The following is a 17,621-nucleotide window of genomic DNA, read 5'->3' on the forward strand; positions in this document are numbered from 1 at the left end:
TAAATAATAGAAAAAATACTTTACAATAAAATACAGTTCTACATTAGCACTAAACATATATGTGCAATGCTATATATGTGAGACCGATTTGTACATTAAGTTAGTATTTTGAATTAGTAATGCTACTAGTAATACCAAAATGTTGTCTATATAATATATCAAATAACTTATCAATAAACAAACATATATTAAGGATTACCTAATTTAGGACGAGATAAAAAAGTTAGTATAAATATATATGTGATTACGTGTTTAACTTATCAGCGTCGTTCTTTGGCTATGGGCATGGCACGGCCCGTGGAGCTGCTCCGCTCGCACATGTCACCTCGTACGAGGTCTTATGGGATGAAATGATGATGTCCGACGTACTGGCCAGCATGGCCGATGCTACGTCATCTCCATCTCCATTGGGTTTGACCATTAGCCGTTGTACAGAGACCCCATGGTCGTTTTCCTTGTTTACCGCCATGGAGTGCGACATCATCGTGTCTCCGTCAGCGAGGAACCATGGGATGGGAGGGGGCGGGAGGGGGATTTGCACTTTGCACAACGGCGCCCCGTGGTTGCTTACCGTCATGGCCGGCACGGTGGATCGGCAGATGTTCGCTAGTACTGTGCGCTACGGCGGTACAACCACCATAGTCGGGGCCTGTGAGTGACCGGAGAGTGCTTGGGTTTCGGACGTGAAGCTGGTCTAGAATGACACCTTGTCGGCGTGCAACTCTGGGAGAGGGCGGATCACTTCAAACAAGAACTAACTTCCAAATATTTTTTTGTATAGATGGGCCGGCATCATTTCACATGATACTATCATAAATATTGTTACACGAATATCGTTATCCGCGTATGTATCACCGCCTACATTATGTACCCCATCTTTTTTCCAACAAATATTTACAAACACTTCAAACAAACCATTTTTGCCGAAGTGGTAAAGCCACAGGCCGATGCTTCCTAGTGTGTTGTGAAGGCTGCACATAACTCTTGTAGATCCATGACTGAATCCAATCGACGTCGAGTCGGCCGTATCGTTGGATAAACAATTAATGACGTGTAAGATGATCTCGCGCTTGGCGGTTGCGCTCCCGGATCCAGCCAGGACAACTTGCCTTCCCCGGTAGTACGGTCGGCCACACACCCACGAGTTGCCACCCACAACCTATTCGACCAAATGTGCATCGAAGTTACGAGGTACGAATTTATCGCAAACTCTCATCGCTAATTATTTTGTAATGTATGTGTGACCGTTCTTCCTACTATTTTGATGCGATCATGGTGAATAGCTCCGATGAGTTTTTTTATATCGATTTCCTAATACACCGTCTGACGATGATACCGAGTTTTTGAGGCGCGTGGCAGTTCTTCTCATCCATAACCACAATGAGAAAATGCTGCCAAATTTCAAGGGCCCGGTGAAGGAACATGCAACATCGTTGGATCGTGAAAGAGAAGCCGACCATGTTCAACTCTTCCACGACTAACGCCATCACACAAATGAACTATACCCTTCCATCGACATAGCCAAAGAGCAGATGGCTTTGAAGCGGGGGCATGACCCAAGCCTTCCAGAAAAGGTAAGTCTCGAGGGTAAGTTCGATCATTCATATCGGCGAAATTTAACAAAGCAAACTTAGTGTTGGCGGCCCAAAGGGGAGAGAAAGATTCATCGAGAGGGCATGCACTTTGTACATGATGTCAGAAGACATGATCGCGGAAGATGTAGCCATGGTGGCAGCCGAAGAGCTAGGCGAGAAGGATCGTTGGCTCTGATACTACGTGAGGAGGCTAGTTAGGGTTTAGATTTGTAGGGGATCATATGTATGTGATGTGGACATGTATGGTGGTGTGTGCTGCCATCCTCGGTGTGGAAAGCATAGATTGTTGGTTTCACATCACCACCTAGCATTCTAGCCGTTACACTGGGTTCTTTATCATTTCGATTACTTGATGAACAGTAAAAAACCGTCATTTGTGATTTATCGAGGGTAGGTCCTCTCAGCTGAACCCATCACAAGTTCAGAACACGCAGCATAGTGCGATAATGCGCAGCTAGCAGCAAGCTAGGCACATCGCGTCTACTCGTATAAAACGCGCACGAACAGCAACTCCTCTGCTCGCTAGCTCCTCCTCTGCTCCCTGCTCCTCGCTCCGTTAGCCGTCGGTGAGCGCGAGCACCGGGGCCGGCCAATAAGATTGGGCAAAGGGATGCTCTCCCCGGGCCTCACGAGCTATAGGGCCCTCACTTAAGAATTTTTTTTTTCCACTTAGTAAATTTGTACTTATATTTTTTATGTCGTATAATTTAGAATAATTTTAGAAAATATAGATACCCTATGTTGCAGCTTATCGGGCGGAAATGCATTTTGGATCATAAGTGAAGATGCACTGACTGCCCAAAAAACTATATTTTAAAATATTAAAAAATATGACAAAAAGTTCTATGTGTACATCTGGAGATTCTATGTCCACATATAAAGTCTTAAAGAAAAATAATAATTTTGTGTTACTTGTATAAAAAGACAGTTTTTAGTGCTTCAAAATAGATTCTCATAAGATCTTTATTTGTCTTTTTACACAGTCCACAAATTTTTTTGTGTGCAGACATTGCATGTCTAGATGTACATCAAGGAAAAAAAATCATAATTTTTGAACATTTTAAAATACTTTTACAATGCACATTTCATAATAAGTGCATTTAGACCTCTGAATCAAAACACCATGTCCCCTTTATCGTGGCTCTATACTCTAACTTCTCTTACCAAAAAAAATATTTAAACATTTATTTTTTATACCGTATAGTTTCAAATAATTCTAGAAAATATAAAAGGCCAAGTTGCAGCTTGCTATGCCTCGATTCCAATTTCTTTGAACATAAATTATTTCAATATTTTTAAATAATTTTTCCCGATATCATGATTTCTTTCTTGCCTTCCCAAATATGCAAAACAACACCAGAATTCATAATTTTTCTGCGATTAATTCTAGAGATACATATATATACACATATACACACATAGCTATTGGTAGAAACACTAATCATGGTATATAGTTAGCTTGATCATTATAAATAAATAGTTTTAAATATGTTCACCGAAATTCCGAGGATCATGGATCTTTCAAATGTCAATATCATTTAATTTTCTAGTATATTATTCTAATATTTTTCTTGCGGAATACTAATATTGTCTAAGTATTTTATGTGTCACCAAGTAGGGGAGCTTGATGGAGATTGTTAAGCGGCCCAGAACACGAATCATACTTAAACTTTGAGTAACATTTAAAAATTATCATATATAAATATATTTAAGAAATTTTCTAGAGTAGGGGACCATGCCCCCTGCTCTAGAAAAACTTGTCCACTGTGAACAAGGGTTCATTAATGTTGTGTCGCCCTAGGACCCCCGAAATATATGAACTGCCACGCCTGGTACACCTCCATCCCAGCGACCCTAGCGGCCGCGTCGGGCATGGCTCCCGTGGTCCCCGCATCATCTCTACACGTACACGGATGCGGTGCACGGCTTTGCCGCCACTCTATCTCGCTCAGAGCTCTGCGCGCTATGCCGCACGCCCGTCATCCTATTGGCGCACCTGAACCGCCGCGCCGCCATCGCTCACGACACCACACACTCCCAGGAGTTCCTCCGCCTCCGCCCGGCCAGCGGGCTATGACCTGTGATGAAGCTCAGCGTGGTCGACAGGGTGTGTCCCGAGAGCGCGAGCTTCGACGACACTAGAATGCCTCCGGTGCCTACCGGTGGCGGGGGGCTTGCGATCCGGGCGAAGCTTTTCCGCCACCACGTGCAATCGGAAGCCGATTAAAAAAGGTTTATTTAATAATATTTTGCAAGAAAATTCTAAATTTTATAGCAATTCTACTACTTCGAAATAAAAAAAAACCCACAAATTCTTTTTTGAAATTTAAAGTAAGCGCGCTATCAGATCACAGTGTTAGAATACATGTACGGCTGAGCGGTTAGTCTCACGATGTCAATCCTAACTAAGTCCTCCAACTACTTTCGCAGTATCATCAGTATCATCAGTGGTATCATCTGTGATATCTCGAATCATTCGAAAATGGACACCAAACACATCACGGGTAATATAATTCACATGATCCATTCAACAAAGTTTGGTACAATAAATTATTACATATCATTTCTTCCCTTGTTTCCCTGCTTGCTTACGATTGTGCCGTATCCATGGAGCATCCTCATCATTTAACTTAATGCTTGGGTCGGTGTTCACTTTGAAGGGCGGAATTTCAGCAAACATATTATAATCTTCTGACATGTCTGTCTTGTCCTCCACTCCCACGATGTTTCTTTTCCCTGAAAGAACAATGTGGCGTTTTGGATCATCGCATGATGTACTGATCGTTTTCTTATCTTTCCGTTTCCTCGGTTTGCTACTCATGTCCTTGACATAGAAAACCTGAGCGACATCTTTCGCTAGGACGAATGGTTCGTCATGGTAACCAAGATTGTTGAAATCCACCATTGTCATTCCGTATTGCTGGTCCACCTTTACCCCACCTCCTGTTAGCTTGAACCATTTGCACCGGAACAAAGGGACCTTAAAGGAGGGTCCATAGTCAAGTTCCCATATCTCCTCTATGTAACCATAATATGTGACCTTTTGCCCATTCTCGGTTGCTGCATCAAAGCGGACACCACTGTTTTGGTTGGTGCTCTTTTTATCTTGGGCGATCGTGTAAAATGTATTCCCATTTATCTCGTACCCTTGGAAAGTCGTTATAGTCGAAGATGGTGTCTTGGCCAACATGTACAGCTGATCTACAACATGATTGTCATTCATTAAATGTTTTCTCAACCAACTGCCGAAAGTCTCCATGTGGGCCTTCCTAATCCAGGATTCAGGCTTCCCCGGGTTGTCCGAGCGTAAAATATTCTTGTGTTTCTCAAAGTACGGAGCCACCAAGCTGGAATTGGTCAGAACTGTGTGGTGTGCTTCAGTCATAGAATGGCCGTCCATACATATCGTTGATTTCCTTCCGATCGTGCCTTTTCCACTTAGTCTCCCCTCGTGCCGCGATTGAGGAAGACCAATCGGCTTAAGGTCAGGAACAAAGTCAACACAAAACTCAATTACCTCCTCATTTCCATAGCCCTTGGCGATGCTTCCTTCTGGCCTAGCACGGTTACGAACATATTTCTTTAATACTCCCATGAACCTCTCGAAGGGGAACATATTGTGTAGAAATACAGGACCGAGAATGGAAATCTCTTCGACTAGGTGAACCAGGAGGTGCGTCATAATATTAAAGAAGGATGGCGGGAACACCAACTCGAAACTGACAAGACATTGGATCACATCGTTCTGTAACCGTGGTAGAACTTCTGGATTGATTACCTTCTGAGAGATTGCATTGAGGAATGCACATAGCTTCACAATGGCTACTCGAACATTTTCCGGCAGGAGCCCTGTCATTGCCTAATCGACGGTACCTCGGAGGAGGGATCCTCACGAGGGGGAGAAGAAGTAGGGGCCATTGGGCGGAGTGCACACGGGACGGTGGTACGCGAGTTACCCAGCTTCGGAACACCTGCACGAAGACAGGGCCTACTGCTGCTTGTCTGGAATTATCTGGGCGCTCTCGCGTTGTTACAATGAGTTGTGGTTGTCCCTCTAGGGGTCCCGGGATCCGGCTTATAAAGGCGCACGGATCTAGGGTTTACATGGAGAGTCCTAGCCGGATTACAGATAGCCTAGCTACGGTACAATATCTTGCCGTGCACGTCACGGATCCGCCTTCCATACACGTCGTACTGGATCCGGGTTCCTCATGGGCCTCCATGGATCCGGGTTACTCCTAAGGTCGGTACGGATCCGGCCTGCTGATCCTGGGCTGGACTTCTTCCTTCATGATCAACAGCAACTGGGCCGCCCGATGGGCCACATGCCTCATCACCGTCTGTGGGCCACCCGGGCTTGCCGGATCTAGGCACTGTCGATGGTACACCCATGAAGTATACCCACAACAGTAGCCCCCAGAGTTCTCCGAGTTTCGCCTGCAGTTTCCGCCTTGCTGGTCCATCATGATCTTCGGCAAACGTTGGTAACGCGGAGAAACTTGAAGAGCTCCAACTTTGCATTTTCTTCTTTTTCCAACTTATAGCCGGAAAATGCTCCCATCCCGCGGGACTTCATCCATCGACGTTCCAAAGAACATTTCCGGGTTACTCCCTGCTCGAATGAGAGACAACTTATCTTCACGGAATTACCCGGAATCTTAAAAGACTCAAACGATTCCGGAAATCCTTCATCTTCAGATCATACTTAACAACGGAAGTTCCACATTTCCCGCACACAACTTCCTCATTTCTCGCGCTAAATTTTCGCAGATGCAAATCTTCAGCCGGAATTTTTGGGAGTGCAGGGTTAAGTTACCTCCACGTCGTTTTACCGCAGTTGACCTAAACACGTGTCATCCATCCAACGGCGTGACCGTTCAGTTTCCACCGTTGGATCCGGATCCCGAATCTCCGAGCGCGGCCTATAAATACTCCGTGGCCCGGTAAAAATCCATTCTTTTCACCCCCTCTCACCACATCGTCTTCCTCCTCGCGCCGCTCCGCCCGCCAGATCTCGATTCCGGCGAGCTTCGCCACGGTGAACTTCGCGCGCCGCCGAACCAAGGCTCTCCTCGCGCCAAGATTCCCACGTTTGAACGAGAAATTCGCTCCGCCGCCGATTCGTGGTCACGCGGGACGATTTCCTTCAAGTTCGGCGACCTCATCTTCGCCGGAGTTCCGTCGAGCCACCGCGCCATTAGCGGTAAGTACGCCGGCTTTGTAGAAGACAACCTAGTGTAGAAGATAGACTTAGTGATCCGGGTACTCAAACACTTTGTATGGGTGCAGCCGGAAGCATGCCACTCGAATCGTCACTTTGTACTGGTAGCTCTTCGAGTAGCCCGGATCCCAACCAAATAGAACCCATATGCCCGGATCCCATATCATTCCTACCACCGTATGTTTCCGACATCAGACTAGCTCAACCTTTTTCCGCATCTTCCAGCACCGCTCCAGGCCGGATCCCTACCCTCCAAGAGCTCCAAGAAGAACTCGAGGGACAAGCTCGGATGGCAGCAAAGGTGCAGGAAGCGGAAAACAAGAGGGCGTCCAAGGCCCGGATCCGCGAAGGAGAACGGGGTCAATGGTGGCCTTGCGCGACCACCGACGTGGAGCTTAGAGAGCTCCAGAACGAGGGCATGATCTCCACACACTGGAGTTTCACTCGTGACTCCGACGTCCCCAAGCCAGAAGCCGGAGAAATTGTCATGACCAAGGCTTGGGTGGAACGCGGACTTTCACTCCCTTGTTCGGAATTTTTTCTCTCCATCCTCAACACCTACGGGCTCCAGCCCCACAACATTTGCCCAAATTCATACCTTCTCTTGTCCAACTTCGTGACTCTCTGTGAAGGACATCTTGGGATCCGGCCAGATGTCAAGTTGTGGCAATTCTTTTTCCGGGTGAAGAAAGAAACCAAGGACAAAGCAATGGTGAACTGCGGAAGCATGACATTTATGCTCCGCCCTAACCGCATGTATCCTCCCCACGACTCGCATGAATCCGTCCGGTACTGGAATGCCGGATGGTTCTATGAGAAGAATGCTTCAGTCCCGAAAGTCCACGAAGGCCTGCCCCAGTTTGTCAACGAACCTCCGGAAGAACTTGCAAGCTGGAGCTTCGTCCCTTCACTCGCCCTGACTCCGATCTTGGAGAAGGCCGCGCGGAGAATCTCCTGGCTAGTCCACGACGGACTGACCGGAGCCCAGCTCACACTTAGCTGGTTTTCCCGGAGAATCCAGCCTCTACGCTACAACGCGCGCCTGATGTGCGCTTATACTGGGGCGGATGATCTTCTCCGGGTTACCCGCCACGATCTTCCGGCCGACTCTCTGAAGAGAAGGTTCAAGACGCTGGTGAAGATTCCGAGGGGCCAACAGGTCCCGGAATTGTTCAAGGATATTTACACGAACGATCAGTGTCCTCCGGTAAGCTTTGTTCTTTCCGTTGCTTCAAACTTCCCAAGTTTTTTAATGTTTAACTCTAACTCTTGTTCATTTTCCTTCCAGCTCAACACTTTGGCGGAGGAAAACTTCCGCACCATCATTCGCGTCCCCGTCACCGACGACACGGCGGAGGAGGCTCCGGAAGACGACGAGGAGGAAGAGGACCAGGCACCCCGCAAGGCAGCCCCTCGACCTACAAAGCGTCCCCGCGCCAAAGCTTCCGGCTCTGAAGCCGGAGCTAGCGGCGAGGCCTCCGCCAAGAAGCCAAAGACGACAAAACCACCTCCGCTAGACTCAAGGAAAGCGGAGCGTGCGCGTCTAAGAATGCTCTCGACAGCTGGCCAGGGCACACGCCCCATCATCCCCGGCGCCCCGTAAGTTTCCGAGCATGATGCAATTTTAACTTAGCGAAATTATCTCTTGTCTAAACCCTTTCACTTGTTTGCAGGAATCCGAAAACCGCTGCCACGCGGACCACCAGCCAGGAGCCCATCACAAAATACATGAAGAAATCTCCGGCTGTTGGTCCCTCTACTCCAGTTCCACCAAGCGTCTCCCACCCAACTCCCCAACCGTCGCCCCCTCAGGCTGATCCATCTCCCCCACCTGCCGCAAACACTCCACCGGAAATAATTCCGGTTAGCAGCGGGCATGCGGGCGAAGAAGATCCTAAGGCCAAAGGCCCTGCCCAAGAAGAGGCGGAAAAACAAGGCCAAGGAGAGGTTGAAGTAACTTCTTCCGAGAAAGCTGGAGAGGGCGCTGGCGACATGGTCGTTTTTCCGAAGAACTTTGGAGATCCGGCTGACACCACTTCCACCCCCAAGGCGTATGCCACTAAGTTTTTCAACAAGCTGACTGAAGCGGAGAAGTGGGAGCTTGAACAAGACCTGCTCAACGCCATGCTGAACAACGCCTGGGGGAAGCCTGATTCCAGGACATCGGAAATCCAGGACTTCAAGAAAAACGTTGGCCAGTTCTGCGATCAACTTATCTGCAAGCAAAAGGTACTCCCCAGTAGCCCCCAAGCATGTAGGCGGAAACTCAAAAAGTAGTTAGCGCTTAGATGCTTAGAGAAAGATTACTTCCGGGAAAGTTTTTTAGAATGGACCAGTAGCCCCCAAGCATTATGGCGGAAAAGTTCCGGCAATGATGCTTTAAAAGAAACCACTGCTACAGGCGGAATTTTTACTCCTGCACTGTTTAAATTTTACAGGAACAGCAGGCGCTGCACTACGAGCTGCACAAGAACATTGCCCTGCAGCGCCGCGTTACTCTGAGTCAGGCGGAAAATATCCGGACCCTGAAGGATGAAAATGCAGAACTGGCTAAACAACTGGCGGACGCCCATGGTTGGTTTCCGCCTTCTTCGTCATTAACCAAATTCCGACTTTAGATTTGCTGTTAACTTATGTTATTATAGGCGCATCCTCCTCCCTTGCAACAGCTTCGTCTGAACTTGAGAACCTGCGCTCCTCGTACCAAGAGCTGGAGACGAAACTAAAGGAGGCGGAACTTAAAAGGGAGCAGGCCGAAAAGCAGCTGGCGGAGAGAAACTCCGAGCATATCAGGGAAAAGGGCGAGCTGGAGCTGAAAAAGAATGCTGATAGCGAGACCATCAGGAGGCAGCAAAAAGAGCTCAATGGACTCCGGAAATATATGGAGACGGCGGAGCAGCACTGGGACTTGCTCAATGAGAACATCTTGGGTATGATATCGGAACCTTATCAAGATATTTGCTCCGATTTTTTTTACTTTGCGCTCAAATTGCGTGCTTATATCCTGATTATCTTTTATGCAGAGCCGCTTGGGTACCCGGAACAGCGCCGGAATTTGTTCCCGCGGGACGACCTTCTGCAACTCGCGGGCGATGACTGCAAAGATCTCATCTCCGCCTCCCGCAAGATATGCTATAACTTGAACATCAAGAGGAGCCGCACTTGCGACGTGCGCAAGCTTATTGGTAAGATGGATGTTCTGCCGGAGCTGGTGACAGATCTGCAAGCATCTTCAGCCCGAGGCGCAGCTGCAATGGCCTTGACCATGTGCCTAGCACATGCTCCGGGTCTTGAACTTGATGAAGTGACCACGGGCGTTCCTCCGGATGCGGATGTCGGCGCGCTGCTTGATGCAGTGAGCGGCTACGACACCCGTATCGCGCGCAGGATCCGGCACGAGGAATTCTACGACAAGGTCGTCCTCCCTGCGGACGAGCCCTTAGAAGCGGAACTTCAAGAGGAACTCGAGGCCAAGGCGCGACCTGCGGAATCCGGAACCCAGTTTACCTGGACCAGCTCCAAGGATGCTCCCCAAGAGGAACCCAAGACCAGCACCGCTGCTTCTGAAGAGAAAGAAAATGAAGAAGACGTGTCTTCTCCGGCCGAAGGCGCCAAGGAACAGGATCCAGAGGGCAAGACTTCTCCGGCTAAGGGGGAGTGAAAACTTTTATTCCTGCGGGAAAAACAATGCATCATTTTTGGCCCCAGCGAGGGTTTGGAATAAGACTTTAAATTCTTAAGTAGCTAGGAACGAAACGATTATGCATGGGGCGGAAACACTTATCCTGCTATCCGTTAAATATTATGTGCATGTTTCGTTTTATGTCGGAAAGCAAGTGCTGACTTCGTTATTTTCCGGCTTGCCCGCTTGACCTTCCACGAGCCGGAAAACCTTAGCCGGAAACGCTCGCCAGCGGCGACGAAGCCCAATGGCAGTCCGTCCATAACCGCGGAAACAAGCCCCCAAGCATAGGTGCCGGAAATCGCTACTAGGAATCCACGAGTTCGCAACAGATAACAACTTAATCAGAAAACTTAAGCTTACGTCCTAAAAGGACGATTTTGAAAATCACAACTTTCATACACGCCTAGGCGGAAATATCCAGCTCTGCGGTTTTAGTCGGAAAAACATACACGATCTAAAATGAACAAGTAAAGGAGGTAAAAGACTCAAAGAGTGAACCATAAGCTTTATTTCATTGATCATGTATAACTATTACAGAGTTTATAACTCGGAAAAAATATGCTAAGTGTAGAAAGGACGTAGCTGTGCGATATTCCAAGGGCGATCTGTTTCATCGTAGATGTCATCCGGATCCTCACGCTTGCGTTTCCGGTGCCAGTTAGCAGGTCTATCCCTTAGCTTGCGGAAATCAACAAGGTAGTACGACCTGTTATGAAGCACTTTGCTAACGACGAAGGGTCCTTCCCATGGAGATTGCAGCTTATGGTCTTTCACCTGTCGAAGGCGGAGGACCAGGTCTCCTGCCATAAAGGAGCGTTTCCGAACTCGACGACTGTGATAGCGTCGGAGCTTCTGCTGGTAGATGGCGGAACGCTGGTCAGCTAAGTTCCGAGCTTCCTCGATCAGGTCCACAGATAGCTGTCTGGCCTCGTCAGCTGTTTCTTCATTGTAGGCGGAAACTCGCGGTGAGTCGTGGATGATGTCGGAGGGAAGCACGGCTTCGGATCCGTATACCAGGAAAAATGGGGTAAACCCTGTTGATCTGTTAGGGGTGGTTCGTAAACTCCACAAAACAGCTTCCAACTCGTCAGCCCAAGCTCCGGCTGCTCGTCGCAGCGGTTCTTCAAGGCGCGGCTTAATTCCTGATAATATTAGACCATTAGCCCGTTCAACCTGACCGTTAGATTGTGGATGAGCCACCGATGCAAGGTCCAGTCGGATCCCCATTGTGTCACAATAATCCTTTAACTCTCCCTGAGCGAAGTTTGTGCCATTATCTGTGATTATACTGTGTGGGATGCCGAATCTCATCACGAGGCTGCAGACGAATTTTAGTGCCGTAGCACCGTCGGCTTTTCTCACTGGCTTAGCCTCGATCCATTTGCTGAACTTGTCAACAGCGACCAGGAGGTACTCAAAACCGCCAGGAGATGATCTTTTTAACTTACCAACCATATCGAGCCCCCAGACCGCAAACGGCCAGGTGATAGGTATGGTCTTCAGCTCTTGGGCTGGAGCGTTCGGTTGAGTAGCATAGTACTGACAACCTCGGCAGGTCTTGACTATTTTATCAGCGTCTTCTTTAGCTGTAAGCCAATAGAAACCTAACCGAAAAGCTTTTGCAACGAGTGATCTGGGAGCGGCATGATGCCCGCAATCCCCTGCGTGGATCTCTCTGAGGATTTCAATGCCATCTTGATTGGAGACGCATTTAAGAAATACCCCTGCTGCACTTCGTTTGTAGAGCTGTCCATCAACTATTGTGTAGGTTCTTGCTCGTCTGACGATCTGTCGTGCGAGGACCTCGTCCTCTGGCAACTTTTGATCGATGAGGTAATCCAGGAAAGGCTGTGTCCAAGCCGGAATGATAGCCATCACTTCCCTAGCCGGAGACACTGCCACCTCTGGGTTTTCTGGGTTAGCGCCCTTAACTGAGGGTATCCGGAGATGCTCCAGGAAAATGCCAGGCGGAATTTGTTTCCTGCCGGATCCGAGCTTGGATAGCATGTCTGCCGCTGTGTTGTCGTCTCTTCTGACGTACTTGACTTCGTATCCGAGGAAGCACTTGGCGAGCTCATCAACTTCGTCTCTGTAGGCCGCCATGACGGAATTTCTGGCGTTCCAGGTTCCGGCTACTTGTTGTGCCACCAGGTCGGAATCTCCACAGCATATGATGTGCTTGATCCCAATTTCCTTAGCGATGCGCAGACCGTGTAGTAGAGCCTCATATTCCGCCATGTTGTTAGTAGCTTCGAAGTGGATCTGCAGAACATACTGCAGTTCTTCTCCGGTAGGGGACTTCAGGGTGACTCCGGCTCCTGAGCCTTGATGCTGCTTGGATCCGTCGAAGTGCATGACCCATGTTTCTGGTTCCGGCTCCAGACTTGCATCCGGAGCTTCTGTCCAATCTGCGACGAAATCTGCCAAGACTTGGGATTTAACCGCAGTCCTGGGCTTGTAAGAGATGTCGAAGGCGGATAGTTCGATGCCCCATTTAGCCGTACATCCTGTTGCGTCAGCGTTGTTGAGAATTGTAGACAGCGGAGCCTTGCTCACGACTGTTACTGGATGCTCTTGGAAATAGTGCCTCAACTTCCGGCTACCCAGGAACACTCCATAGGCTAGCTTCTGAAAGTGAGGGTACCTTTGTTTTGACTCCGTCAGCACCTCGCTAATGTAGTAGACAGGTCTTTGGACGTCATATTCATGACCTTCTTCCTTTCGCTCCACCACGATGACGAGGCTGATGACTTTGTTGGTAGCTGCCAGATAAAGGAGCATTGGCTCTGACTCTGCTGGAGCTGCCAAGATAGGTGGGGAGGTGAGAATTTCCTTCAACCCTCGAAGAGCTGCGTCAGCTGCGTCGTCCCAGACAAATTTGTCTGTTTTCTTCAGCAACTTGTACAGAGGTAGCGCCTTCTCGCCAAGACGGCTAACAAACCTACTGATTGCTGCAACACAACCAGTTAGTCGTTGCACATCTTTGAGACAAGTTGGCCTTTTGATGCACAGGATTGCCTTGATCTTTTCCGGGTTAACCTCAATGCCTCTGTGAGAGACTATGAAGCCAAGGAGTTTTCCGGCTGGCACGCCAAAGACGCACTTCAGCGGATTCAACATCATCTTGTACCTACGGAGGTTGTCAAAGGTTTCTGTGAGGTCGCTGATCAAGTCGGATCCTTTCCGGGTCATGACCGCGATGTCGTCGACGTAAGCGTGCACGTTCCGGCCAATTTGGTCCTTCAGGCACCGCTGCATCGTACGTTGGTAGGTAGCACCTGCATTTTTCAAACCAAAGGGCATAGTAACATAGCAGTAAGTACCGAACGGGGTAATGAATGAAGTCGCCTTTTGGTCGGATTCCTTCATCCGGATCTGATGATACCCGGAATACGCATCAAGAAAACACAGAAGTTCCGCCCCCGCCGTCGAATCAATGACTTGGTCAATGCGCGGCAAGGGGAACGGATCCTTCGGGCAATGTTTGTTCAAGCCAGAGTAATCGATGCACATTCTTAGTATTTTAGTGTTCTTTTTATTGTACAAGGACGGGATTCACGACCCAATCGGTATGGATAACTTCCATTACAAAACCTGCTTCTAGTAACTTTGCTAGTTCCATTCCTATGGCGCGGCGCTTCTTATCTCCAAAGCGTCGCATAGCTTGCTTCACTGGTTTGGCCCCCGGATTTATGTTGAGGTAGTGCTCAGCGAGTTCCCTAGGTACTCCGGACATGTCAGAAGGTTGCCATGTGAAGATATCCATGTTAGCGCGGAGGAACTCGACGAGCGCGCTTTCCTATTTGGGGTCCATGTTGGCTCCGACTGAAACCTGCTTGGAAGAGTCACCTGGAATGAGGTCATGCTTCTTGGTTTCTATCGCGGGCTTGAAGGAGGTTTTCTGCTCGGAGATCTGCTTCTTGGTGGTCTGCATCTCAGTCGGATCCACCGCGGCTCTGTAGCCTTTCAGCTCTTCTCCGGATATCACAGACTCTGCGAAGGCGGCTTCGCCTAACTCGCACTCATGAGCCTTTTTGTAGTCTCCGGATACGGTAATCATACCTTTAGGACCCGGAATCTTGAGCTTGTTGTAGATGTAGCATGCTCTTGTGTGGAACTTGTGGTAGGTGGGCCTGCCGAAGATGACGTGGTAGGAGCTCTTGAAGGGCACAACTTCAAACGTGATCTTCTCTTCGCGGAAATTATGAACATCGCCAAAAGCCACGGGAAGTGTGATGCTGCCGAGGGAGTTTGCCTTCTTACCCGGAACCACACCATGAAACTCAGTGGTGCTGTGTTTGAGCTGTTCCTTGGTGAGGTTCATCCGCTCTAGAGTCTCCAGGTACATGATGTTCAAGCTGGCTCCGCCATCCATGAGGCACTTGGAGAAGTCATACCCGTCTATGCGGGGACTTACAACCAAGGCGTAGCATTCCTTTGGCACAATTGCGGGATGATCCTTCCGATCAAATGTGCACGGAATTTCCGACCACCTGACGTACTGCGGCACAGCCGGAACTATGGCGTTCAGGATCCGGGTAGCTGACTTGGAGGCGCGTACTGTTGGGGTTCCGAGGAAAGTGTGGTAAGCCCCCACGCTCTTTTTGTCGAATGGATTGGATTTACCTGCAGCTCCTGCCTTGGGATCCGGCGAGTTATCATCCTCATCCATCGCCTCGGAACTATCGTCCTCCTTGTCTTTGTTCTTGCCCTTGCCACCTTTTCCGCGAGGGCGGTGCTTCCGGGCGCGCTTGTATCCGGCCTCCGGGTCGTTCTTTAGATCATTGACCCACTTGCAGTTGCGGTTGGTATGAGTGGACTTCCCTGTAACCGGATCCAGATGGGCCAGGCAGGGCATGTCTCTGTACTCCTCATAGGTTTGCGGGGCGCGGGATCCGGCAGCAGTGACCTCGGAGGTATGCTGCTGACCCCTGCCGGCTCCGCCTCCGCGTCCGCGTCCTCTTCCGCCTCCTGGACCTCCGCGTTGAAACGCCATGGCGACCATCTCGGATCCGCCACTCTTCTGGTCATCAGGGTTCTTGCGCTTATGGCTGCTGCTACCGCCGTTGTCACGGTTCTTCTTTTGTTGATGCAGGGGGATTGCTGTGGCTGCGAGGTCACCGCCTGCGTCGTCATCGGCGGCAGTGTGGTCGCTGGCGATGGTGATCATGTCGTCCAACGTCAGTTGATTTGCATTGACCATGCAAGTTAGCTTGTGTCGCAGCAATCCTCCTCGCTGCAAGCCCCCAATGAAAGCGTGCATTGCTGTGCGGTTGTCGACGTTCTCGCACTCGTTTCTGCATGCCAACCATCGGGTGAGGAAGTTCCTCGATGTTTCGCCCTTCTTCTGGATGCATGCCTGCAGGTCGCTTGTTGTGGCAGGTCTCTTGTAGGTGCCCCTGAAGTGTTTCTCAAAAGCGTTCTTCAGGTCGAACCAGCAAAAGATGGAGTTCTTCTCAAGGTCGCTGAGCCAGATCCGGGCTGAACCTACAAGGTACAACTGAAGCATGCGGCAGGCGATGTTAGGGGTTCCTCCGGCGAAGGTTACAGCATTATAGTAATCCTCAATCCAGGTATCCGGCCTTTCGGTGCCATCATAATGCTTCAGATTTCCGGGTAGCTTGAGGTTCATCCTTGGCTTTGGTTCCTCTCGAATCATCCTGCCAAAGCACTTCGGACCAATGTAGTCGGTTCTGTACTCGTTAAGGCGGTCCCGCGCGTCGCGCGAGCCGTGGCGAGGAGATTTTGAGCGAGAGCGAGATCTCCGGCCATTGCCTCCGCCTCCACCTCCGCCGCCACCGCTAGGTGGTGGTGAGGGAGACCTGCGAGGTGGGCGGTCTGACCTCTTGCTTCCGCCATCTGAATCTCCTCGGCCTTCCTGGTGCTGGCTCCGGCTCCTATGGCTGCCTTCGCCTTGGCGCTGGCTGCCCTGGTCGTTCCGGCGAGGCTCCGGATCACGGCTCCGGTGTCGTCGTGGTGAACGAGCAGATGCCATAGGATGGCTTAGATTGGGGCCGAATGGACGCAAGAGGATTCGGGGGAGGGTTTGCGATCAGGTGGGAAGAGATTCCGGATGGTTTCCTCAAGAACTTGGCCAAGGCCAGAGGTTGAAGAAGAAAGACACAAGGAAGAACTCCCTCTAGATCACCATTTTCATTGATTCACAAGTTACAGGCTCTGCCTTCCTACACACGCGCGTACATACTTGCTTGCCCGTGAAGAAGGGCTGCCCCCTCTCCTTATATAGGGGAGAGGGTGGCTTACACTGCAAGAAACCCTAACGGCATCTTTGACTGGACAAACTACTTTACAGAGCTACTGTACAAAGCTACTTTAATCATAGATGACACCGGGGCCTTCTTTTATCAGGGCTGCTGATGTCCTCCGGCTTCTTTGGACGTCACCTCTCTCTTTGGCGCCAGGGCTCTGAATAAAGTTACTTTGCTTGGCTCATCCTTGTCTTCTTGCTCTGAAGAGAATCTTTGACCAGACCTGCCGACAGGCTCTCCTTTCCGGTATCTTCTATACCGGGTTCCGGCATACCCCTTTGGGGATACCGGCTTAGCCTTGCTCTCCCGGATTCCTACTAGGCTTCCGGTAAGAACATTAAACCGGTATCTTGATGGCTCAAACCATCCGGTTTGGCATGCCTTTGGCATACCGGGGGTTATCCCCCCAACATTAGTCCCCGAAGCTGGTATAGTCTGGAGGATTCTATCCTACGGACCATGCCAGGTTTTCATCTTTTTAAGATACCGGTTTAGTCACTCATCTTTTGAGCTTGGTTCCGGCACCTTTACCCTTGTTCCTTTTCTTCTCTTCGCAAGGCTTGTTCCGGCACCTCTTTTCTCCGGCACCTTGTGTCTTTACTCCTTCCTCGGCGAAGTCGAGAATATATCGGGTCCCGCGCCTGTCAGTGACATGCGCACTGTGACTGACGCGCCAGTGTCCGCTGTCACATCGTTTCGACTCCCGCGCACGCATTTAATGCACCGCAGCGGATCCCACTACCGTTTCGGGATCCCGCGTGCGCCTCCGTGTGGCCTCCGTTTTCGCGCGTGTATTCCTCCGCCACGTGGTGGCCCAAGGCGCGAACCGTCGCGGGCCGTGAGGCGAACCG

General features: G+C 49.8%; 1 protein-coding gene across 1 annotated transcript; it reads left to right on the forward strand.

Moving 5' to 3' along the window:
* Nucleotides 1-467: 467 nt before the first annotated feature.
* On the forward strand, nucleotides 468-10,501 carry LOC139832388 (uncharacterized). The gene is made up of 6 exons (XM_071822135.1): nucleotides 468-651; nucleotides 1,522-1,574; nucleotides 8,105-8,415; nucleotides 8,490-9,045; nucleotides 9,255-9,746; nucleotides 9,840-10,501. Exons 1-5 carry the CDS (start codon nucleotides 468-470, stop codon nucleotides 9,432-9,434), a joined length of 1,284 nt encoding a protein of 427 aa, XP_071678236.1. The 3' UTR covers nucleotides 9,435-9,746; nucleotides 9,840-10,501.
* Nucleotides 10,502-17,621: the final 7,120 nt, after the last annotated feature.

This window comes from Lolium perenne, chromosome 6 (genome assembly GCF_019359855.2).
Source record: "Lolium perenne isolate Kyuss_39 chromosome 6, Kyuss_2.0, whole genome shotgun sequence".
Lineage (NCBI taxonomy): Eukaryota > Viridiplantae > Streptophyta > Magnoliopsida > Poales > Poaceae > Lolium > Lolium perenne.